The sequence below is a fragment of the Erinaceus europaeus genome, unplaced genomic scaffold, assembly GCF_950295315.1.
Source record: "Erinaceus europaeus unplaced genomic scaffold, mEriEur2.1 scaffold_952, whole genome shotgun sequence".
In the NCBI taxonomy this organism is placed as follows: domain Eukaryota; kingdom Metazoa; phylum Chordata; class Mammalia; order Eulipotyphla; family Erinaceidae; genus Erinaceus; species Erinaceus europaeus.
Window position 1 is genome coordinate 17,478 of NW_026647309.1, and position 25,831 is coordinate 43,308.

A 25,831-nucleotide genomic window follows, 5' to 3' on the forward strand; every position below is an offset into this window, starting at 1 on the left:
AAAATTTGGTGTCGTGCGAAGATTATAGCAGTTTTGAAACCAAAGAAAGACCCAACACTGGCCGCCAGCTATAGACCGATTTCTCTCCTCTCCGTGTGTTACAAACTCCTTGAGAGGCTACTTCTGTCACATATTTCTCCTCTTACAGAGAAATTCCTATCACCCGCCCAAGCTGGTTTCTGCCCAGGAAGATCTACCTGCGAACAAGCCCTGGCCCTCTCGACTTACATTGAAAATGGATTCCAGAAGAATTTAAAGACGGGTACTGTCTTTGTTGATCTCACAGCAGCCTATGACACGGTCTGGCACCGCGGTCTCCTAGTCAAGATCTCAAGATGCCTGCCTCCATGGGTGGCCAACACTATATCGTTTCTTCTCCAAAACAGAAGATTCCGGGTGCATCTGGGTGACAAGTCTAGCAGATGGAGACTTGTCTCAAGTGGCCTCCCCCAGGGCTCTGTTCTGGCTCCTATGCTATTTAATATTTACATCAATGACCTCCCAGAAACTTCTTCTACGGAAGAAGTTCATCTACGCCGATGACCTGCTGTGCAACTCAGGCATCCAAGTTCGACATCCTCGAGGAAACACTCACGAAAGACATGTCTCTGATATCTGATGACTGTAAAAAATGGCGACTAATCCCTAGCACTGCAAAAACGGTATCATCTGTTTTCCATCTACACCATGCCTCGGCCTCGCGTGAGCTTAATGTGCAGCTTGGCAATACGAGAATCCGGCATGAAGCCCAGCCAGTCTATCTCGGCGTTACTCTCGATCGCACCCTGTCATTTCACGAACATCTCATAAAAACTGCAGCAAAGGTGGGCGCGAGGAATCACATCATTGCAAGACTGGCCAGCTCCTCATGGGGCGCGAGCGCTTCCACACTACGATCATCATCTCTGACATTATGCTATTCCACTGCAGAATACTGTGCCCCAGTATGGTTCCGTAGCCCCCATGTCCACTTGGTCGATTCCAAATTATATTCCTCCATGAGGATCATTTCTGGAACCATCCGTTCCACCCCGGTTCCATGGCTGCCAGTTCTTAGCAACATCGGCCCGCCAGATATTCGTCGGGATGCGGCACCATCTAAGTTCATTTCCCACGTCTATGCTCGACCGGACCTGCCGATATACGCGGATATCTTCGCCCACCCTGTCCAACGCTTGACGTCTCGTCACCCAATCTGGTCCCCTATGCCTACACTGAACTTCTCTGTTCCAGACTCTTGGAAACAGAGTTGGCAGTCAGCTGAGGTAAAGAACAAACACCTCATCACAGACCCCTGCGAGCGTCAACCCGGCTTTGACCTGGCACGTTATGATTGGGCCCTCCTCAATCGCTATCGAACAGGCCATGGCCGGTGCACCGCTATGTTCCATCGCTGGGGAGCCAGAGACGGCCCGAACTGCCCCTGTGGCTCCAGACAGACTATGACCCACATAGTCAACGACTGCCACCTCTCCAGATTCAAAGGAGGTCTCGAAACTTTACATCAGGCTCAACCTGATGCTGTTGACTGGCTACGGAAGAAGGGCCAACGCTAGAAGAAGAAGAAGAAGAATGGTGATGGTGGTGGTGGTGATGGTGGTTGTGATGGTGATGATGATGGTGGTGGTGGTGGTGATGGTGGTGGTGGTGGTGGTGGTGGTGATGGTGGTGGTGATGGTGATGATGATGGTGGTGGTGGTGGTGGTGGTGGTGGTGATGGTGATGGTGGTGGTGGTGATGATGGTGGTGGTGGTGATGGTGGTGGTGGTGGTGATGATGATGGTGGTGGTGGTGATGATGGTGGTGGTGGTGGTGGTGGTGGTGGTGGTGGTGGTGATGGTGATGGTGGTGGTGGTGATGGTGATGATGATGGTGGTGATGGTGGTGGTGGTGGTGATGGTGGTGGTGGTGGTGGTGATGGTGGTGGTACTGGTAGTGATTCTCACGCTGCATGAGCCACCTGTACTGCTGTCACAGGCCTCATCGCCTGAGTGCTCCAAAGCATCAGGAATATTCTCCTTCCTGGTTCTGGAGACACTGAACCCAGAATCGGGGTATTGTGAGGCCCTGTCCCCCCCGGACCCCCATGCCTGCCCAGCCTCTGTCCTTCCCTGCTCTGCTCTTTTGTCATATGGCGACCTGTCTGTCCTCACATGGAATGTTCCTGCTTCCTACACAGTAGACTTGAGGGGACAGGACCCGAAAGTACCCCACTCACACCTGAGGAAAGAGGCCCTGCTCTCCACAAAGAGCCCAGCACAGGGATGGGGGTGGAGCTGGTCATGTCTAAACCTTTCAGTTATTGACTTTCACACGAATGAGTGACAGAGCCCGGAGCACCACTCAGCTCTGGCCCAGGCTGGTGGAGACAGGATATCTTTACTGCGTGGCCCCATGGGGGGGCGAGTGGCTTCCTGGGTGCCTCCTCTGCCTAGCGTGTGTGGGTGATCATGTGTGCCGCCAGCCAGTCTGGAATGGTGTCCACCATCTCCCATATGCTGAACACCAGAGGGCTTCTGAGGCAGGCTATGTCTTCCTGGACTGAGCCACACACACACACACACCCAGAAATCAGGGTACCTGAGCACACACGCCAGATAGTGGGCATCTGACACACACCCCAGACAGTGGGCATCTGACACACACGCCAGACAGTGGGCATCTGAGCACACACCCCAGACAGTGGGCACCTGAGCACACACCCCAGACAGTGGGCATCTGAGCACACACCCCAGACAGTGGGCATCTGACACACATGCCAGACAGTGGGCATCTGACACACACGCCAAACAGTGGGCACCTGAGCACACACCCCAGACAGTGGGCATCTGACACACACCCCAGACAGTGGGCACCTGAGCACACACCCCAGACAGTGGGCATCTGAGCACACACCCCAGACAGTGGGCATCTGAGCACACACCCCAGACAGTGGGCATCTGAGCACACCTGCACACCCCAGACAGTGGGCACCTGAGCACACACCCCAGACATTGGGCACCTGAGCACACACCCCAGACAGTGGGCATCTGAGCACACACCCCAGACAGTGGGCATCTGAGCACACACCCCAGACAGTGGGCATCTGAGCACACCTGCACACCCCAGACAGTGGGCACCTGAGCACACACCCCAGACAGTGGGCATCTGAGCACACACCCCAGACAGTGGGCATCTGAGCACACACCCCAGACAGTGGGCACCTGAGCACACACCCCAGACAGTGGGCATCTGAGCACACACCCCAGACAGTGGGCATCTGAGCACACACCCCAGACAGTGGGCATCTGAGCACACACCCCAGACAGTGGGCATCTGAGCACACACCCCAGACAGTGGGCACCTGAGCACACATCCCAGACAGTGGGCATCTGAGCACACACCCCAGACAGTGGGCATCTGAGCACACACCCCAGACAGTAGGCACCTGAGCACACACCCCAGACAGTGGGCATCTTGAGCACACACCCCAGACAGTGGGCATCTGAGCACACACCCCAGACAGTGGGGATCTGAGCACACCTGCACACCCCAGACAGTGGGCACCTGAGCACACACCCCAGACAGTGGGCATCTGAGCACACCTGCACACCCCAGACAGTGGGCATCTGAGCACACACCCCAGACAGTGGGCATCTGAGCACACCTGCACACCCCAGACAGTGGGCACCTGAGCACACACCCCAGACAGTGGGCATCTGAGCACACCTGCACACCCCAGACAGTGGGCACCTGAGCACACACCCCAGACAGTGGGCATCTGAGCACACCTACACACCCCAGGAAGTGGGCACCACAGCCGCACTCTCTCATGCACAGCCCCCCAAGCCAAATGTACTTGCACACCCCTCACCCACACACACTGCTCACACACACCTGCCAAGCCACACACATGCACACATGTGAGTGTGTGAGTGGCAGCCGGGCACAGTGTCCCCTGCAGGCCTGTCAAGCCCCCATCCCCATGGTGACAGCAGCAGCCTTCAGTCACCTCCAGACAATGAGGCTTCCAGATCTGCTCCTCCAGAGTTTAATCACAGACAGAGAAACCTAACTCTCACTTGAGGGGACCCGCTAGAGGATGACATCCCCCAGGACGCACCGCTCACTCTGGAAGTGTCAGTTGGGGCCAGGAACGACAGGAAGGACCCCGGCCAGCAGCTGGTTCAGGCCATCCCAGGAGCAGGGGACGCCAGTACAGTGCCGGGCACCTGGCCTCGGGACCGGACAGTCTTCCTGCCAGCATCTCAGTCCTCACCCACGGCCTCCCGGGAGTCACAAGGCCAGGTCACCACACGCCCCCAGCGGTCACTGGGTCACCACCATCTCCTGCAAGACCCCAGGCCCCGCCTCAAGCCATGACTGGGTGAGGGACACTGCATGACACAGGCCATGTGAGGCAGACGCAGGGAGTGGACAGCTGGGGTCGGAACAGGGGTGGACAGCGGCTGGTGTGGGCTCCATGCCCTGCCATGCCATGCCCTGCTATGCTGCCGCGTCCAGCCATGTGTAGGGCCTGGCCACCGAGACCAGCCAGCTGTGATGCCATGATGCCCAGGCACGTAGGCTGAGGGCAGCCCGCCGCTCACACCCTCTGAGGCTGAGGTTGGGGTTCCGGGTGGGGCGAATGCAGCTGGGACCAGGGCCAGCCACACCCCTCACGGGTCTGAGTGGTGCAGGAAGCCTCATTACCATGTCACTCACGGAGATCCCAGGAAGCTGTGCCAGTTGCCCACGGCCATGGCCGAGGCCCCCAGACCAGCCTGCACAGGGACAGCCTTGTCCTCACAGGGCGAGCTGTCCCTACCTGTAGGCCACATGGATTAGAGGTGAGGGGACCCTGCACCCCGGGGATCCCTGCTGAAACCAGAGAGCCATGTGCCTCCTTACCTGCTGCCTGGGCCAGGCCCGCGGCCGTCACGTTGAGGGTGCCAAGGGGGCTCACTCTGAAGGTCACTGCAGGCCCCTCGACCCTGCAAGGAACAGCAGGAGGTGTTAGCACTCACCACACCCATTGCTGCCCAAGACACAGGTTTCCCCACCAAGGGTTCCCAGGTCACAGTCTCCCCTGCCACAGGTTCCTCCACCATGGGCTCCTCCACCACGGGCTCCCCCACCACGGGCTCCCCCACCACGGGCTCCCCCACCACAGGCTCCCAGGCCACGAGTTCCCAGACCACAGGCTCCCCCACCACAGGCTCCCTCACCACGGGCTCCCTCACCACAGTCTCCCCTGCCACAGGTTCCTCCACCACGGGCTCCCCACCACGGGCTCCCCCACCACAGGCTCCCCCACCACAGACTCCCCCACCACGGGCTCCTGCACCACAGGCTCCCAGGCCACGAGTTCCCAGACCACAGGCTCCCTCACCACAGGCTCCCAGACCATGGGCTCCCTCACCACGGGCTCCCAGACCACGGGCTCCCTCACCACAGGCTCCCAGACCACGGGCTCCCTCACCACAGGCTCCCAGGCCACGGGCTCCCTCACCACAGGCTCCCAGACCACGGGCTCCCTCACCACAGGCTCCCAGACCACGGGCTCCCTCACCACAGGCTCCCAGACCACGGGCTCCCTCACCACAGGCTCCCAGACCACGGGCTCCCTCACCACAGGCTCCCAGACCATGGGTCTCCCACCACAGGCTCCCAGGCCACGGCTGCTCCCTACCTGCCCAGAGGTGCTGTTTCTTACTCTCACCAGCCCTGGGCCCTTTACTGAGAACCCCCATCTCCCTCAATAAACCTGCCGTGGGCCCCACCGCACCCCGGACCCCAATAGCAGCCCTTTCCCGGAGCAGAGGGAGCCGTGCTCCTATGTTGTGAGCGCGTCACACCCAGGGCCGTCAGACTGACCAGCACAAAGAGCGGCCGGGGCCCCAGAAAGGACTCTCCCAGCGTCCCAGAGCCTTTCACTGATGGCGGCTGGGGGAGGCACCGAGCTCGGAGCTGTCCCTGCAGGCATGGACGGCAGCTTCAGTGCCCTCTCTGCATCTAACAAGCACTTTTTGTTTGTTTGAGCAAATGAAGTGAAGCTCACAGTTTAGTGCAACACATGGCCCTGCCCCGACCCCACCTTCTGGTCACTCTGTCCAAGAAGCCCTTCCTGTCAGGGCAGCTGGAGTCTTGGAGGGGCAGAAAGTCAGAGGAAAAGACAGAGCACAGAGGGGGGCACCCGATTTCTCCCCCTGGGGTTCCAGGACTCCCTTCAGGCTGCCCTTCCCCTGGCCTGGTCAGTGGCCCCACTGAACACCATGAAGCCCCCTGCCCCCCCAGACCTGCCGGGTCCTGGTTCCATGCCTTCAGTTCTAGGTAGAGGATCCTGTGTCCTGTACCCTGGGTGCTGTGTCCTTGGTGCTGGATGCAGGATTCTGCTTCCTGGGTACAAAGTCCTATGTGCAGAGCCTAGGTGCAGTGTCCTGGGGACACCGCAAGAGCCCCCACCCCTCATGAGGGGCACTGCGAGAAGAGATGAACAGAACAGAAGCAGGTGAGCTGAGCTGCAAACTGGCAGTGACCAGCAGCTGCCACTCAGCTGGGGGGTGCTTTCCGTGGGTCCAGCAGCTTTCAGGAACTAGCATGAGAGTGCTGGGGCGGGAGGGCAGAGAAAATAAAAAGTGCAGCCTAGCAGCTTCAGCTTCTGTAACGCGCTTCTGCTGTGCTGCAGGGAGACGAGGACACACACTCGGCGAGAGCAGGAGAAAGTTCAGAGCGACCAGTCTCCAATAAGCCACCTTTCTGTCCACACGCCACGCCAAGTCCCTAGTGTGCAGTGCAGTGCCAGTCACACCTCTGGCACCATCTGCTCCGGAACCGTGGAGCTGCCCTGCTGGGAGCTGCCATGCCTCTGGGGAGCTGCGCCCCTCCCGCCCCCAGCACCCTGCTCTGGGTCCAAGTCTCTGGCAGGAAACACAGGCCCCAGGCGGGAGGCTCCCCCACAAGCCGGGTCAGAGAGGCCTGAGCCCACACTCTGAACCCCACTGGAACCCAGCTCAGCTCTGGGGGCGCCATGGGGCTGGTCCCACCCACTTCATGCCCAACCACTGGGTAGGCCGCTGGCCACAGCCAGGAAGGCACCACAGAGCTCAGTCAGCTGCTTCCTCCCAGGAGCTCGTGCCTCTGGCCCCTCCCTCGAGCTCTCCTGTGGCCCCTGCCACGAGCTCAGGTCACGTGGCCATCCCCCATGTCACTCATGTGGCCACGTGCTCCCTGCAGAGCTCTTCCCAGACTCCCACCCTGCCCTCCCCTGCCTCCCCTCCCGTGTCACAGAATTCCCATGACAACCCTTCTGCCATTGTCCCCAAGAGGCTGGTGCAGGGCCGCTGTGGGCTGAGCCCTGACATGGAGATGTTGGGGGGGGATGAGGGGCTGACACACCATTTCTGGGTGCTGAGGACTGAGACCTAGGGCCACATCCTGTGTCCAGGGTTCTGAGTCCTGAGTCCTGGGTCCTGTGTGCAGTGTCTTGTATCCTGGGTGCTGGGTGCTGGGTGCTGCTTCCATGCCTTGAGTCTGAGGTAGAGGATCCTGTGTCCTGTACTCTGGGTGCTGAGTCCTGAGTCCTGTGTCTGGGTGATGGGTTCTCAGCCCGGTGTTCTGACTCCCGTGTCCCTGGTGCTGGGTGCAGGCTTCTGCTTCCTGGGTGTAGAGTCTGGGTGCTGTGTCCTGGCTACATTGCAGGGGGACACCCCTCAAGAGCCCTCCCCCAAACCCTCATGTGGGCATCTGCTCCATGGCCCTGAACTGCCCTCCAGGAGCTGCCATGCCCCTGAGGAGCTGTGCCCCACCTCCCCCGGCACCCTGCTCTGGGCACCGAGTCTCTGGCAAGAAACACGGGCACCAGGCAGGAGGTCCCCTCAAGCCGTGTCAGAGAGGCCAGAGCACAGACTCTGAACCCCACTGGAACCCAGCTCAGCTCTGGGGGAGATATGCGGCCTGGTCCCACCCTCTTCATGCCCTCCCACTGGGTAGGCTGCTGGCCACGGACTAGAAGGCATCACAGAGAACCCAGCCCTTGAGCTCAGTCACGAGGCCTCGCACAATGTTTTGCCACATCCCTCCAGCCCGAGCTCACTCATGGGCCTCCTACAGGACAGGCCATGTGGCCACAGCTCCTTGTCACCCATGTGACCATCTTCCATGTCCCCAACTTGTCCCTCCTTTATGTCACTCATGGGGCCCCTCCTCCAGGTCACTCACATGGCCCACCTCCAGGTCACCCATATTGCACTCCTCCCCATCACCACCATGGCCCCACTATATGTCACTCAGGTGGCCCGTCATCCATGACACTCACGTGGTCCCTCCTCTATTTCACGCAGGTAACCCTCCTCCATGTCACCCACATGGTCATCTCTCATGTCAGTGACATGGCCCTCTTCCTTATCACTCACGTAGCCCCTCATCCATGATACGTAAGTGTCCCCTCCTCAATCCCATCCACGTAACCCTCCTCCATGTCACCCACGTGGCTGCCCTTTATGTCACCTATATGGCCCTCTTCCTTGTCACTCACATGGCCCCTCCTCCATGTTACCCACGAAACCCTCCTCAACGCCACCTGTGTGGTCTACCATTATGTCAGTCACGTGGCCCTCTTCCCTGTCACTCACATGGCCCCTGCTTTATGTCTCCCACGTGGCACTCCTCCATGTCAGTCACGTGGCCCTCTTCCTTGTCACCCAGGTGGCCTACCTAATGTCACAATGAGACCCTCCACCACGTCTCCCACGTGGCTGTCCTTTATGTCACTGACGTGGCCCTCTTCCTGGTCATTCAGTTGGCCCCTCATCCATGATTCCCACATGGCTTCTCCTCCATGTCACCCACATGGCCTCTTCCTTGTCAGTCACATGGCCCAACCTCCATGTCACCTCCATGGCCCCTCCTCAATTTCACCCACAAAACCCTCCTCCACTCCATCCTCGTGGCCATCCTCATGTCACTCACGTGGCCCTCTTCCTTGTCAGTCACGTGGCCCCTACTGCACATCTCCCATGTGGCTCGCCTTCATGTCACTACCATGGCCTCTTCTCCGTGTCACTACCTTAGTCCTCTTCACGTCACTGCTTGGCCCCTCCTCCATGTCACTCACGACCCCCCATCTCCCTGTAGAGCTGCTCCCGCCCTGCCCCTCCCCTCTCATGTCACAGAGTCCAGGTGACAACACTGTGACTGTCAGCAAAGGGCAGATGCAGGAATGACTCAGAGTTCTAGTTGGGGAATGGGACAGAGGCACTACTGCCGACTGCAGGGTGCTGAGTCCTGAGGCTGGGTCCTGGGTGCTGGGTGCTGAGTTCCATCCTGAGTGTAGAGTGCTGAGTCATGGGGTGAATCCTGAGACCTGGGTCCAATGTCCTGGGTCCCGGGTCTGTGTCCTGTGCTGTAGGTGTTGGGACCTCAGTCCTGGCTGCTGTGTCCTCTGTCCTCTATCCTCTGTCCTCTGTCCTGGGTGCTGAGTCCTGAGTCTTGGCTTCTGTCTCCTGTGTTTTCAGTGCAGGGTCCTGGCTGTGGGCTCCTAGGTGCTGGTTCTTAACAGAGGACACCCCTCAGACTCCTGTCCATGGGGCGTCTGCTCCAGGACCCTGGAGCTGCCCTGCTGGGAGCTGCCATGCCTCTGGGGAGCTGCGCCCCTCCCGCCCCCAGCACCCTGCTCTGGGTCCAAGTCTCTGGCAGGAAACACAGGCCCCAGGCGGGAGGCCCCCCCACAAGCCGGGTCAGAGAGGCCTGAGCCCACACTCTGAACCCCACTGGAACCCAGCTCAGCTCTGGGGGCGCCATGGGGCTGGTCCCACCCACTTCATGCCCAACCACTGGGTAGGCCGCTGGCCACAGCCAGGAAGGCACCACAGAGCTCAGTCAGCTGCTTCCTCCCAGGAGCTCGTGCCTCTGGCCCCTCCCTCGAGCTCTCCTGTGGCCCCTGCCACGAGCTCAGGTCACGTGGCCATCCCCCATGTCACTCATGTGGCCACGTGCTCCCTGCAGAGCTCTTCCCAGACTCCCACCCTGCCCTCCCCTGCCTCCCCTCCCGTGTCACAGAATTCCCATGACAACCCTTCTGCCATTGTCCCCAAGAGGCTGGTGCAGGGCCGCTGTGGGCTGAGCCCTGACATGGAGATGTTGGGGGGGGATGAGGGGCTGACACACCATTTCTGGGTGCTGAGGACTGAGACCTAGGGCCACATCCTGTGTCCAGGGTTCTGAGTCCTGAGTCCTGGGTCCTGTGTGCAGTGTCTTGTATCCTGGGTGCTGGGTGCTGGGTGCTGCTTCCATGCCTTGAGTCTGAGGTAGAGGATCCTGTGTCCTGTACTCTGGGTGCTGAGTCCTGAGTCCTGTGTCTGGGTGATGGGTTCTCAGCCCGGTGTTCTGACTCCCGTGTCCCTGGTGCTGGGTGCAGGCTTCTGCTTCCTGGGTGCAGAGTCTGGGTGCTGTGTCCTGGCTACATTGCAGGGGGACACCCCTCAAGAGCCCTCACCCAAACCTATCAGAAGCAGGAGGTCCTTGAAAGGCAAGGCCCCTGGACCTGTGAGCAGAAGGCTGGCAAAGTAGGCCTTCTGCGAGCCACTGACCTTTCTCCTAGGATGACTGGAGAAAGCTGAGAAAATGATAAAGACTTTGCAGACTCTCTGGGAGAATGATAAGTGTCTAAGCACAGGAACTTTTGCCTCAACTGTGTCTTGCTCATGTTTTGAGAAACTGTACTTTGCTTATGCACCTGGAATATGTTTTGAGAAACCTTATGCAGAGCCAGCCTAATGAAACTTCTTGCTGTGTGTTATAAAAGACTGTGAGAAAATTAAATCTAGGAGCGCTCAGTTAATGAACTGGGGCCTCCCGATCCCACTGCACTGTCTTCTTTCTTCTCTCAATCACAGCGCCCTCTCCAGGTACTACTGTTCCTGGTCGGCAGGCTCCGAGCAGAAAGTGGCGCCCGATCAGGGACCTGGCACTAGGGATAATCACGAAGGATTCCACAGAGGAGCTCTGGAGAATAAGAATAAGAATAAAGGAAGAGTTGCGGGAAAATTCAAGGTACAGTCAGGAGTAAAATAAGATGGGGCAGCTATCTAGTATAGAACTCTTTCTTCTAGTCTTAAAAGGCATGCTTAAAAGTAGAGGATTTAAATATGAGACAACTGCCTATAATCATGTCATGTTGAAATGTTGTGATGTATAAGAGAAAAAATTTTCAGATAAAACTTGACAAATAAATGTGGGGCTCTCTAATGTAGAGCTGTGTAGATGTTTTAGCTAAGCAGTTATCTATCTTTTTTCACTTTATTCATGAAGTGTGCCCCTGGCTTCCCTGAAAAGAACTTTGGATATTGAAACATGGGGGAGACTAGGTAAAAACTTAAGAAAGTTTTATGTCTTATATGGACCAAAAAATATTCCGGTTGAAACCTTTTCACTTTGAAACTTTTAAAGAGATTTTTTAGATCTTACTCATGAGTTACTTTTGCTTTCACAATGACATGCTACTTCTGATATAGTTGTTACTGAGATAACTCCCCTATTTAGAAAGACTACAAAAATTATCCAATAATGGCTTTTGAGAGCACAAATTCTACTTGTCAAACTTTAATTAGTTCTTTTGTAGAGTCAGGCTCACATCCTCCGTAGCCTTGGCCGCTGCCACTGCCCTCTCCACCACACCCCCAGAAGGGGGAGAGAGAAAGAGAGAAAAAGCAGCAAAAAAGAGGATGGAGGGGAGAAAAATTCCTTTCCAGACTTTGCTTCAGTTTCTCATCACTGGGGCCAACAAAGCACCATTAATAAACCCCTGGTTAAATAGAAAGGTTTGCTGACAGACAAATGGAAAAGATCAGATGCTCTACTAACATTGGGGTGAGGGTATTCTTGTCTTTCCACAGGAGCAGATTCTCCCATTTAAATTTCTGCCTTTATGTTCAAAGGACCTGAGGAGACCTCCATCCCTGCCACAAAAAGTACTCCCCTGTTAAGTGTCAGCTAGACAAGAAGATGTTTATGTACCTTTGTCTAGATTTATAAGTCATGTTTTAAAAATCATACCACAACAAGAGGCAGCACATATAGTTATCAAACAATTGACTCCTGACTTGTCAGACCTTAATTTGCTCTTTAAGAAAAATGGGCTCTTTAAGTGATTATGTATGAACCTGTTGAGAGGTTATTCCTCCCTTCCTACAAGATGTAACTATAACTGCTGTCCTCAGGGAGAAACCTCTACTTAATTGTTAAACAAACTAAATAAGAAAGCAAATGGTGCCACCAAGAAAATTGAGAGATACTTTTTCTGTAGACAGCATGTTAATAATAATATATTATAATTATTTAATAATTAAATTTAATAATAAGTATTAGATAATAATAAAGTAATAAATAACAATTAATGAATAATAATAAATAAGTATTATTTATATACATGTTTGTATGTATGTTTTGAGTTTGGCTTTATGGCCTGAGAAATATTAATTTTAAGGTTAAAAGTGTAAATAATCTTGAAGCCACATTCTTAACAGACTAGTTTAAAAAGGGGGGTTTCCAACACAGTTCTTATGTGGTAATATAAAAATTATTTTGCTAAGGTAAATAAGTATTTAAAGTAAAAGCTTAAGCATTTAAATTGACTAACTTCTTAAAAGTGTCAATGTGAAAATTCTTCATCTCCAAGTTAAAATACAAATTATATGTATGGGTTTTTTTTGTTTTTTTTTTTAACCTCCGGGGTTATTGCTGGGGCTCATTGCCTGCACTACGAATCCACTGCTCCTGGAGGCCATTTTTTCCCGCTTTGTTGCCCTTGTTGTCATCATTATTGTTGTTATCATTGCTGTTGTTGTTGTTGTTGGATAGGACAGAGAGAAATTGAGAGAGGAGGGGAGACTGAGAGGGAAGAGAGAAAGACAGACACCTGCAGACCTGCTTCACCTCCTGTGAAGCAACCCTCCTACAGGTGGGGAGCCGGGGGCTCGAACCGGGATCCTCCTGCCAGTCCTTGCGCTTTACGCCATGTGCGCTTAACCCGCTGTGCTACCGCCCGACCCCCTATATGTATATTTTTAAGTAGGAAAGGCTTCAGGACATTATGGAGGGCCCCCATGATGCCCTGTGAAACTCTTTTTGTGGAATTAGTCCACAACAAAATTTGGTGTTTGTTTGACACTGTAAATTTTCTGAGAAGCATTGTCACTAAGGTGTGTTAACTCTTTAAGTAACTTGAGTTTGTTTAAAGTTTAAAGTAAAATTAATTAAAAATCAATATACTTTAGCTAAATTTGATTTGAAGATGCTGGCATACAGAGATTGCTACACGAGGTTAAATAAGATAACCTTTAGATTTGCTTCCTTTAAAATTCAAACAGATCCTTTAAAAAATAAATATCACACACTTAGGGTGTGTCTCAATTTTAACTGAGTGTGACAACAGACTAAAAGGGGTATTATTGATATGTATAAAGTTTTCAAATACCTTCTCATTTAAAAAGATAAAATAGGCCTAATTGAGCAAGAAATAATTTTTCAATGGCTATGCTAATAAATTTCATGCCTAAAGCTTTTGATTTGGTACCCCTCTTTATATCTCTCCACATTTAAAAATATCTAATTTGTTTCAAGACAGTGTCAAAAGTTTATTCTTGATAAGTTTAGTTCGTATGTTTCTGATCTGATAAAAAGTTTAATGTTTGATAAATCTTCATTAAACAAAACTAGTCTAAAGTTGTTATTTTAAGATGATGTAAAAGTAAAAGATTATTTTAAACATTTAAGCTATGAGGTTTTCTCTAGTCTTTTAAATTGCCAACCCTTGCTCATAGCCACTCTTGGGGTGTTACATAAAAAATAATATACAGCTAGATAAAAAAGTATAAACAGGTGTTAAAATAGACTTGTGATGACTTTTATAAGTTCTAATATTATGCTTAAATTGTTTAAGTGGTTTTAAAATGACACTAAAAATATGATAATCATTTTATTGTTAAAAAGGCCTTCCAAAATTATATAAAGATATTTAAACAAATTCTAAGTCATTAGATTATCAATTTTAGTATTTTTCCTGGCCTTGTGTATGCCTTGCTGGTCACAGATGAAGGACTACAGCTGTGTCAAGCCTTCACATGAAGAACCAACCTTTCATATGATGAGAAGCTTTTTTGAAATAAAAAATACCCTATATGTAGCCCAATTTCAGCTTATGTGACTTAACAATGTTTTTATGTTTTTCCAAAGATAAAATCTCAGTGATTCTGGCATCCTTAGTAGTCTTTACTAACTGCCCCTGCGGCTACAGACAGACTATGACCCACATAGTCAACGACTGCCACCTCTCCAGATTCAAAGGAGGTCTCGAAACTTTACATCAGGCTCAACCTGACGCTGTTGACTGGCTACGGAAGAAGGGCAAACACTAGAAGAAGAAGAAGAAGTAGTCTTTACTGATGGGTCCTCTAATGGACAGGCAGCTTACACTATACAAAATAAAACTCAAGTTTTTGCTATCTGCTCAGCAGGTAGTACTGGCAGCAGTAATTAAAGTTTTTCAATTATTACCAACTGTAAGCTTTAACTTGTACAGTGACAGTATGTTACCTGTGCTCTTGCTTCCTTAGAAACTGTTTCTCTCACCTGTCACTCCACTTCTCGGGTTTTCTTGCTATTTGTTCAGCTACAACAGCTTATAAGGCAAAGAACGCATCCTGTGTTTGTTGGACATTTATGAGCCCACAGTGGCCTCCCTGGGCCTCTTACAGAAGGTAACTCGGTTACTGACCAGGATAGTTATTTTTACCATCCAAGAAGCTACTGATTTTCATGCTATTCACCATCACAATTCTTACAGTCTTAGTCGACAGTTTCATATTTCTGGAGAAGCTGCTAGTGAAAGAATTCCATACGTGTCCCATGTGTCTGCCAGTTCCACATTATGGAGTGAACCCCAGGGGATCATAACCCAATCAAATATGGCAACTGGATGTGACACATATACCATCCTTTGGAAAATTGAAATATATTCATACAGTGATAGACACATTTTCTGGGCTTATTCTTGCCTCACCCAGAAATGGGGAAGCTCCTTAAGTTGGTACTGCACACTGTCTATATTGTTTTAGCATCCTAGGCATCTCCAAAGTCATTAAAACAGATAATGGACAAGGATATACAGGGAAGAAATTCCAAACTTTCTGTCTACAATTTAGTATTGAACACAAAACTGGCACTCCTTATAATCCCCAAGGACAAGGCATAGTAGAGAGAGCTCATCTTACACTTAAAAATCAAATTAATAAAATTAAAAAGGGGGAGTTTCACCCCTATACACCTATAAATCTCTTGCATCATGCTCTGTTGGTCATAATTTTTTAAAATTTGGATGCGCATGGTCAGTCAGCAGCAGATAGGTTCTGGGGAGCTACAACTCAATGCTCTTATGCAGCTGTGTTTTGGAAAGACCCGTTTACTGGGCAATGGAATGGACCTGATCCAGTATTAATTTGGGGAAGAGGGCATGTGTGTGTGTGTGTTTTCTCAAACAGGTAATGGACCCCAGTGGCTGTCGAGTCCAGAGGAGGACCCAGAGGGGCTCAGCCCACCCATGAAAAGGATGAAGATCTAGAGTAAACTGAGAAATAGACCACCAGTGAAAGCTACAAAAGGAGTGAAACCACCCACTTGGGGGACAGTTGAAATGGCTGGCTAATGACGTGGAGCAAGTGGTGAAGATGTCTGGTCAGACAAGAACTCCATCTACTCTTTTCCTGGCCATGCTGGCCATAGTTTACTGCCAAGTACAGACTTCTCATACAGCAGAGACATTCTGGACTTATCTTCCTGATCCGGCCTTATATCGTCCTGTGACATGGCACAACCCTTTGGTGCGAGTGTATGCTGAACCTACCGAATGGCTAGGACGCCCTTCATGGAAGGGATTTAGTCTGGACATTGCCCAGAGCTTTCCCTTTTCTGGTTTGACTCACAAAGCTCCTGTATGTTTTTCTGCTCAGAATCATAGTGGTTGTTTAACAGTGGTAAAGAACTTGCAGGATATTAGAGATCCGCCTCGGAAAAGTCAGAAGGGCCTTCCATAAGGCGACAATTAGCATGACTGGGCTAGATTCTCATAAAGGTGAGCTTAAAAATATGACCCTCCACAGGATACTCCTCCTTGTGAGGAGCACTCTTTGCCAAATAAAAAGATAACTTGGGTACGGTGCCACGGAAGCCAGGTGGTACAGTACCAGATATATGAGACTAATGACAGTGTCTAGACTGGTCTCAATCTAACAGGTGACAGACTGACCCAGTAAATGGGTTTTTTCAAGGGGTGTGGTATTCTTTAAAAGGAGCACCTCAATATGACCTGTGGAAAGTAGTGGCTAGTATGGGGAAAACTCAGGTAGATAAGTCTTACTGGAGAAGTAGCTTTGGGTATTATGAGAGCACTATTAAGCAGACTAGGGCCTGTGTCCAAGACCCGATGGCTTTCTTGACGGGAAAGATACAGGTAAGAGTTGAGAAAAGCTTGTATAATAATAGTTGTGATAACTGTAATCTTACTAACTGTGTAGCAGGCATTCCTGACGGGGACCAGGCATTGTTAGTGAAGAGGCCTGCCTTTGTCATGATTCCGGTAAGTTTAGGAGAAGAATGGTACCTAGATACAGGAATGTTAGTTTTGAACAAGATAGAACAGGCATTAGACAGGCAAAAGAGGTTTGTGGGATTGTCAAGAGTTGGTACTGTGACAGCCATTTCAGTGATTCCAAGTGTCACAACTGCAGCTGTGGCACTCTCTACTTCTGTACAAACCGCCTCTTTTGTAGTAATGTCACCAAAGCTCTAGGACCACAGGAGAACATAGATGATAAGATGGGAGCTAGGTTAGAAGCACTGATGGAGTATGTTCAGGTTTTGGGAGAAAGAGTTGAGGCTTTAGAGGTAAGAGGGAGACTTAGGGAGATGTCATGCTCGGTATGCTGATACATGTGAAACTCCTTATAAACATGAGACAAATACCCCATGGGAAAGGGTCTGAGCACACTTTTTAGGTGTGTGGTACCATACAAATCATTCCCTGGATTTGCAATTGTTGCATGAAGAAATACAGGCTTTGAGAAATGCTAAACCTGTACTTACTGATCTGGCACAAAAAACTGAGGATGTGACTAAAAGATTTATTTCTGAACTGCCATCACTGGGAGATTTTAAGAAAATTATGTTCCTCTTAGGGACGAAGGGAACTTTTGTGCTTGCTTTAACCTGTTTATTGCCAATAATTACCAGGAGTCTGATTAAGTCAATCCATATTATTCAAGTAGAACTACATCAAACCCGATTAAACAATCAAATTCTTTAAATAAAATAGAAAAGGGGGAGATGTTGGAGGCAGCAGGTCCTTGAAAGGCAAGGCCCCTGGACCTGTGAGCAGAAGGCTGGCAAAGTAGGCCTTCTGCGAGCCACTGACCTTTCTCCTAGGATGACTGGAGAAAGCTGAGAAAATGATAAAGACTTTGCAGACTCTCTGGGAGAATGATAAGTGTCTAAGCACAGGAACTTTTGCCTCAACTGTGTCTTGCTCATGTTTTGAGAAACTGTACTTTGCTTATGCACCTGGATTATGTTTTGAGAAACCTTATGCAGAGCCAGCCTAATGAAACTTCTTGCTGTGTGTTATAAAAGACTGTGAGAAAATTAAATCTAGGAGCGCTCAGTTAATGAACTGGGGCCTCCCGATCCCACTGCACTGTCTTCTTTCTTCTCTCAATCACAGCGCCCTCTCCAGGTACTACTGTTCCTGGTCGGCAGGCTCCGAGCAGACAAACCGTCATGTGGGCATCTTCTCCATGACCCTGAACTGCACTCCTAGGAGCTGCCATGCCTCTAAGGAACTGAGGCCCTCAAGCCCCAGGCACCCTGCTCCGGGCACCGAGTCTCTGGCAGGAAACACGGGCACCAGGCAGAAGGTCCCCACAAGCCATGTCAGAGAGGCCAGAGCACAGACTCTGAACCCCACTGGAACCCAGCTCAGCTCTGGGGGCGATATGGGGTCTGGTCCCGCCCTCTTCATGTCCTCCCACTGGGTAGGCCGCTGGCCATGGACTAGGAAGTCACCACAGAGCACGTGGTCCATGAGCTCAGGCACGTGGCCTCGCACAATGTTTTGCCACATCCCTCCAGCCCGAGCTCACTCATGGGCCCCCTACAGGTCAGGCCATGTGGCCACAGCTCCTTGTCACCCATGTGACCTTCCTCTATGTCCCCCACTTGTCCCTCCTTTATGTCACTCATGGGGTCCCTCCTCCAGGTCACTCACACAGCCCACCTCCATGTCACCTATGTGGTACTCTTCCCTGTAACCACTGTGGCCACAACTTTATGTCACTCATGAGGCCTTCTACCTTGTCAATTATGTGGCCCCAATTCATGAATCGCACATGACCAATCCTGATGTAACCCACGTGACCCTCCACCATGTCACTCATGTGACCTCTTCCTTGTCACTCACGTGGCACCACCTCCAAGTCATCTCCATGGCCCTTCCCATATTTCACCCACAAAACCCTCCTCCACTCCACCCTCGTGGCCGTCCTCATGTCACTCACGTGGCCCACTTCCTTGTCAGTCACGTGGCCCCTACTGCATTTCTCCCATGTGGCTTGCCATCATGTCACTACCGTGGCCTCTTCTCCATGTCACTACCTTAGTCCTCTTCACGTCACTGCTTGGCCCCTCCTTCGTGTCACTCACGACCCCCCATCGCCCTGTAGAGCTGCTCCTGCCCTGCCCCTCCCCTCTCATGTCACAGAGTCCAGGTGACAACACTGTGACTGTCAGCAAAGGGCAGGTGCAGGAATGACTCAGAGTTCTAGTTGGGGAATGGGACAGAGGCACTACTGCCGACTGTGGGGTGCTGAGTCCTGAGGCTGGGTCCTGGGTGCTGGGTGCTGAGTTCCATCCTGAGTGTAGAGTGCTGAGTCATGGGGTGAATCCTGAGACCTGGGTCCAATGTCCTGGGTCCCGGGTCTGTGTCCTGTGCTGTAGGTGTTGGGACCTCAGTCCTGGCTGCTGTGTCCTAGGTCCTCTGTCCTCTGTCCTCTGTCCTGGGTGCTGAGTCCTGAGTCTTGGCTTCTGTCTCCTGTGTTTTCAGTGCAGGGTCCTGGCTGTGGGCTCCTAGGTGCTGGTTCTTAACAGGGGACACCCCTCAGAGCCCCGTCCATGGGGCGTCTGCTCCAGGACCCTGGAGCTGCCCTGCTGGGAGCTGCCATGCCTCTGGGGAGCCGCGTCCCTCCCGACCCTGGCACCCTGCTCTGGGTCCAAGTCTGTGGCAGGAAATACAGGCCCCAGGCGGGAGCCCTCCCTACAAGCCATGTCAAGAGGGGTCTGAGCCCACACTCTGAACCCCACTGGAACCCAGATCAGCTCTGGTGGTGTCAGGAATTAAACCTGCTCCCCCTGCTCCATGCGCATTGCTGATAGTACGGCCTATTTACATAATCATTAATCCCACCAGTTAAAACCATCACAACAGTTGCTAAGGATGCTTCCACCTTCCCCGCATGCCTTTTGCCTCTCTCCATACCCTTTCCTAGCCATCTCTGTTCCCGACTTGCCACTTCCAGTTTTTGCCCTATAAAGCCACTTCTGTTGCTGGTTTCACTCTCTCTTCCTCTCTTCTCTTCTTTTTTTCTCCCACATCCTGACCCGGAGAAGGGCTGGCATGCAGATTGGGAGGTGGCCATTGCAGTTTGGTACCATGTGGCTTAACCCGCTGTGCTCACACCCGACTCTGGGGTATTCCCGTGTGAATAAAGAATTGTGTTACCACACAGCCACGAGTTCTTGGATCCTCTCTCCCACCCATGACGCTAGCCTGGCAGGTGGCGCCATGGGGCTGGTCCCACCCTCTTCATGCCCTCCCCCTGTGTAGGCCGCTGGCCACAGCCCAGGATGGCACCACAGAGCATGTGGCCCTTGAGCTCAGCCACATGGCCTCCCACAAGTTTTGCCATATCCCTCCATCCCAAGCTCACACATAGGCCCCCTAGAGCCCAGGCCATGAGGCCCCTTCTCCATGTCACTCACGTGTCCCTCCTGTATGTCACCCATGTGGCCCCAGTGAGCTCACTCATGGCCTGCTCATCACAAGCTCCTTCCTGCTTCCCATCCTGTCCACACCCAGCTTCTTATCTCCCTGTCTTATTTGTCACAGATCCCCATGACAACCCTTTGTGACCCGTCCTCAGTCATCTGGTCCTGACACTGAGTTCTGGTGGGGGTGGGGTGGGAGCAGAACCCTCCGGACGTCTCTGGTGCTCTAGGCCTGAGGGGTTACCTCCAGCCTGTGGCCTGCTGCTAGGGGGCTGGGGGGCGCCTCCACTTCAATTCTAAATCCTCTCAGTGAATTGAAATGCTCACAGCCTTGCTCTCCCTCTCCTCACACCCACACTGCTGGGCTGACAGCAGCAGTGATGGAGGCTCTGGCCCTGGGAGTGGGCTGTGACCCCATGTGCAGGATCTGGGGTGTTCTGGACCTGGGGGGGCTCTAACCCTGGGTGGGGGCAATACTCACTGGATGGAGGAGAAAGTGCCCTCTGGAAGCTCCAGGAGTTGGGCCAGTGCCCCCAGCAGCTGGATTCCTTGTGCCTGGGTCAGCAGACTGTGGAGGAGAGAGGTGGTCACAGGGGGCTCCCTATGTAGATGCCCAGGGGACAGCAGCCCAAACTCATCCAGCCCCCAGCCACCACCCCCTCCAGTCTCCCACGCCTGTTGGTCTGCTTCTAAGACCCCTTCCGTTTCATTGCTTTGGTCCCCCTTGCTTGGCACTGTGTTCTATTTACATAACGACTGTTAACTAAGCACCCCCTGCCTCCAGGACATTGGTTTAATCCTCACTGGTTCGCGCTTTTCCCTTCTCCTATGTACTTCCTTGTTCCTGACTCTTCTGCCTGAGGAGAGATGCAGGACAGAATTGTGTTGTGACTAGAAGAGATTAGATTGTTAAACCGCATCTCTGCTGTCAATAAAGAGATACTGCTTCCCAGCTCAGACATGAGTCCCTGGTCGTCTCTCTCTCCCGCCTACAAGGCTATCCCAGCACACCCCCTCCAGATCTGCATTCCTGTCACAGGTGGGGAAGGGGCAGCCCTGAACCCCCACAATGAGACCCACATGAAGATGGATTGGGGGGACCACCAACAGGGCTCCCATGAGAGAGGTCACAGTACCTCAGAGATCTCCAACAAGAGCATACTCACTGGGGTTGACACACCCTGCCAGCCTTGTGGGTCAGCAGGACCACCGGCCGGAGAGATAGCTGACCACTGCCCGCACAAGGGTCAGTACCCAGGTCTGCAGCCCCAGAGCCCAGGTCCCCCAGCTCCAGTGTCCACATGGTTTATGTACAGAGGAAGTCTCCTCCATGGTCTGTGTGCAGAGGAAGCCTCTCCTCTGTGGTCTGTGTGTAGAGGAAGCCTCTCCTCTGTGGTGTGTGGTCTGTGTGTAGAGGAAGTCTCTCCTCTGTGGTCTGTGGTCTGTGTGTAGAGACAGCCTCTCTTCTGTGGTCTGTCATCTGTGTGTAGAGGAAGCCTCTCTTCTGTGGTCTGTGGTCTGTGTGTAGAGGAAGCCTCTCCTCTGTGGTGTGTGGTCTGTGTGTAGAGGAAGCCTCTCTTCTGTGGTCTGTGGTCTCTGTGTAGAGGAAGCCTCTCCTCCATGGTCTGTGGTCTGTGTGTAGAGGAAGCTTCTCTGTGGTCTGTGGTCTGTGTGTAGAGGAAGCCTCTCCTCCATGGTCTGTGGTCTGTGTGTAGAGGAAGCCTCTCTTCTGTGGTCTGTGGTCTGTGTGTAGAGGAAGCTTCTCCTCTGTGGTCTGTGGTCTGTGTGCAGAGGAAGCCTCTCCTCTGTGGTCTGTGGTCTGTGTGCAGAGGAAGCCTCTCCTCTGTGGTCTGTGGTCTGTGTGTAGAGGAAGCCTCTCTTCTGTGGTCTGTGGTCTGTGTGTAGAGGAAGCTGTGGTCTGTGGTCTGTGTGCAGAGGAAGCCTATCCTCTGTGGTCTGTGGTCTGTGTGTAGAGGAAGCCTCTCTTCTGTGGTCTGTGGTCTGTGTGTAGAGGAAGCCTCTCTTCTGTGGTCTGTGGTCTGTGTGCAGAGGAAGCCTCTCCTCTGTGGTCTGTGGTCTCTATGTAGAAGAAGCCTCTCCTCTGTGGTCTGTGGTCTGTGTGCAGAGGAAGCCTCTCCTCTGTGGTCTGTGGTCTGTGTGTAGAGGAAGCCTCTCCTCTGTGGTCTGTGGTCTGTGGTCTGTGTGCAGAGGAAGCCTCTCCTCTGTGGTCTGTGGTCTGTGTGCAGAGGAAGCCTCTCCTCTGCGGTCTGTGGTCTGTGTGCAGAGGAAGCCTCTCCTCTGCGGTCTGTGGTCTGTGTGCAGAGGAAGCCTCTCCTCTGTGGTCTGTGGTCTGTGTGCAGAGGAAGCCTCTCCTCTGTGGTCTGTGGTCTGTGTGCAAAGGAAGCCTCTCCTCTGTGGTCTGTGGTCTGTGTGTAGAGGAAGCCTCTCCTCTGTGGTCTGTGGTCTGTGTGTAGAGGAAGCCTCTCCTCTGTGGTCTGTGGTCTGTGTGTAGAGGAAGCCTCTCCTCTGTGGTCTGTGGTCTCTGTGTAGAGGAAGCCTCTCCTCTGTGGTCTCTGTGTAGAGGAAGCCTCTCCTCTGTGGTCTGTGGTCTCTGTGTAGAGGAAGCCTCTCTTCTGTGGTTTCTGTGTAGAGGAAGCCTCTCCGCTGTGGTCTGTGGTCTGTGTGTAGAGGAAGCCTCTCCTCTGTGGTCTGTGGTCTGTGTGCAGAGGAAGCCTCTCTTCTGTGGTCTGTGGTCTGTGTGCAGAGGAAGCCTCTCCTCTGTGGTCTGTGGTCTGTGTGTAGAGGAAGCCTCTTCTCTGTGGTCTGTGGTCTGTGTGTAGAGGAAGCCTCTTCTCTGTGGTCTGTGGTCTGTGTGTAGAGGAAGCCTCTTCTCTGTGGTCTGTGTGTAGAGGAAGCCTCTTCTCTGTGGTCTGTGGTCTCTGTGTAGAGGAAGCCTCTTCTCTGTGGTCTGTGGTCTCTGTGTAGAGGAAGCCTCTTCTCTGTGGTCTGTGGTCTCTGTGTAGAGGAAGCCTCTCCTCTGTGGTCTGTGGTCTGTGTGCAGAGGAAGCCTCTCCTCTGTGGTCTGTGTGTAGAGGAAGCCTCTCCTCTGTGGTCTGTGTGTAGAGGAAGCCTCTCTTCTGTGGTCTGTGGTATCTGTCTAGAGGAAGCCTCTCTTCTGTGGTCTCTGTGTAGAGGAAGCCTCTCCTCCATGGTCTGTGGTCTGTGTGTAGAGGAAGCTTCTCTGTGGTCTGTGGTCTGTGTGTAGAGGAAGCTTCTCCTCTGTGGTCTGTGGTCTGTGTGTAGAGGAAGCCTCTCCTCTGTAGTCTGTGGTCTGTGTGTAGAGGAAGCCTCTCCTCCATGGTCTGTGCTTCGCTGTGTAGTGGAAGCCTCTCCTCTGTAGTCTGTGGTCTCTGTGTAGAGGAAGCCTCTCCTCCGTGGTCTGTGGTATGTGGTCTGTGGTCTGTGGGCAGTGGAAGCCTCTCCTCTGGTCTGTGGTCTGTGTGTAGAGGAAGCCTCTCCTCCATGGTCTGTGGTATGTGGTCTGTGGGCAGTGGAAGCCTCTCCTCTGGTCTGTGGTCTGTGTGTAGAGGAAGCCTCTCCTCCGTGGTCTGTGGTATGTGGTCTGTGCTCTGTGGGCAGTGGAAGCCTCTCCTCTGGTCTGTGGTCTCTGTGTAGAGGAAGCCTCTCCTCCATGGTCTGTGGGGAGAGGATGTTCTCACCCAGTCTGTGTTTTCTAACACATGGCCTCCGGCCTGGCTGATGGCCTTTGCTCCTGTGTATATCTGGACCTGCCTGAGGGCTGAGCGTGCATAGGCTGAGGAGTGTAGGGAGCCCATCCCTGGGTCAGCACTCCATGAAGCCGCTTCCCAAGCAGAAGCTGTGTGTGCTGTGCCCAGGAGCTTGAGAGCAAATTCCACAGAGGGACACATGGACACACAACACACATGCAGACACACGCCTCTGTGTGTGGGCAGCAGCTATGCTCCTGGACACCCCTCTAGGGCTAAGGTATGCAAGAGCAGCAGGGCATCAGGCCACACACCCCAGACATGGCAGAATATCCACTGGGTGTGTCTGTCCCCCATTGATAGACCTGGGCTGGGTGGCATCTCTCCACAGGCTGATCTCCTGTCTCTGGGACTTGGAGGTGTGTGGGGTCCTGTTGGTACATTTCATATTGGTTTGGTCTCGCTCTCCCCCCGCCAGGAGAATTGGTTTGGCCCTTGCTAGTTTCACGGGCCCTCTTTCTTCCCGCCCCCTATGCTACGTAGTGCCAGAGTTCTTGGCGTGCTGGCGTGAGGGGATGCAGGACAGATCTGTGGTGATTAGTTTAAGGGTCTCTCTCTGCTGCCAGAGCAGAAAGACAGGAGAGCACATGTTTGCCCGCTCATGAATAAAGCCTCTCTGCCCAGCCGTGTGTCTCTGGTCATCTCTGTCTACCGCCGCAAAGCTAGCCCAGCCTTCTGGAGCCTCAAACTTTAATGACAGGGTCCCTTCAGCTCTGGACCCCAGACCACCAAGCTCTGAGTGGTCAGCTGGGCTGGACTCAGAGCTGGGCTTGGCTGGCTCCTCAGGGACCATGGTCCTGATGGGACTCAGTGTCCTCAGAGCACAGGTACTCAGGACAGCTGCCCTAAGTCTCCGTGGTCAGGGTCCACTTACTCTTGGTTAGTCACGATGATGCCGGGCTCCTCTGTGGGCAGCTTTGCCTCCAGCTGCAGGCCTGACCCAGGGACCCCCCAGACTCTTGCCCCTGGCCTTGGCTGTGGGGATGCCTCTGTGCTGGTCCCTGAGGGCCTCAGTGGCCTGGAATAGGTGTGACTCTTCACGTCCTCCATCCCCACTGCCTCTTCCTCCTCCTCTGAAGACAGGCCTGGCTCTGCAGGGAATGCAGGGGGGGCTCCCAGTTGTAGGCGAGTGTGCAGCCAGGGGTGCTCCTGGGGGAGGCGTGGGGGAGCAGCCTGAGAGAGAGGAGAGAGCATGAGGTACTGCGGGGGAGAAGGGAGAGTTCCAAGGGTACACCATGTCCCCATCCCCAACCAAGGAGTCAGGGAAAGCGGGGTCAGGGCTTCTGGGAGCTACCATGGGTTTCACCAAGGCTGTCACCTCAGGGCAGGGTAGACAGGGAAGTCACCTTAGGGCTGTCACCACAGGGCTCCAGGGATGTCACCTCAGGGCTGTCAACTCAGAGTTGTCACCTCAGGGCTGTCACCACAAGGCTGTCACCACAGGGCAGTCACCATAGGGCTGTCACCTCAGGGCTGTCACCTCAGGGCTGTCACCACAGGCTATCACTTCAGGGCTGTCACCTCAGGGCTGTCACCACAGGCTATCACTTCAGGGCTGTCACCTCAGGGCTGTCACCACAAGGCTGTCACCACAGGGCTATCACTTCAGGGCTATCACTTCAGGGCTGTCACCTCAGGGCTGTCACCACAGGCTATCACTTCAGGGCTGTCACCACAGACTATCACCTCAGGGCTGTCATCTCAGGGCTGTCACCACAGGCTATCACCTCAGGGTTGTCACCTCAGGGCTATCACCACAGACTGTCACAAGACTGTCACCTCAAGGCTGTCACCACAGGAATGTCAACACAGGCTGTCACCTCAGGGATGTCCCCCTCCCTCCTGCATTTCTAGGGGCCAAGGGTTTCCCTCCTGGGAGAGAAAGGTCTCTTTCCTCACGCTCTCCACAGCAGGGGCAGGAGACATGGCCACATAGACGGGCCCACTTACCTGTAGCTCAGCCCCGTCACTGCCAC

The 25,831-nt window shown here is 53.2% G+C and overlaps 1 protein-coding gene across 1 annotated transcript; it reads right to left on the minus strand.

Moving 5' to 3' along the window:
* Positions 1-4,014: 4,014 nt before the first annotated feature.
* On the minus strand, positions 4,015-25,831 carry LOC132536294 (receptor-type tyrosine-protein phosphatase N2-like; the record flags this gene model as incomplete). The annotated part of the gene is made up of 5 exons (XM_060183917.1): positions 4,015-4,807; positions 4,891-4,973; positions 20,549-20,635; positions 24,730-25,028; positions 25,806-25,831. Coding segments are annotated over 5 exons (602 nt in total), but the record flags the coding sequence as incomplete, so codon positions are not given.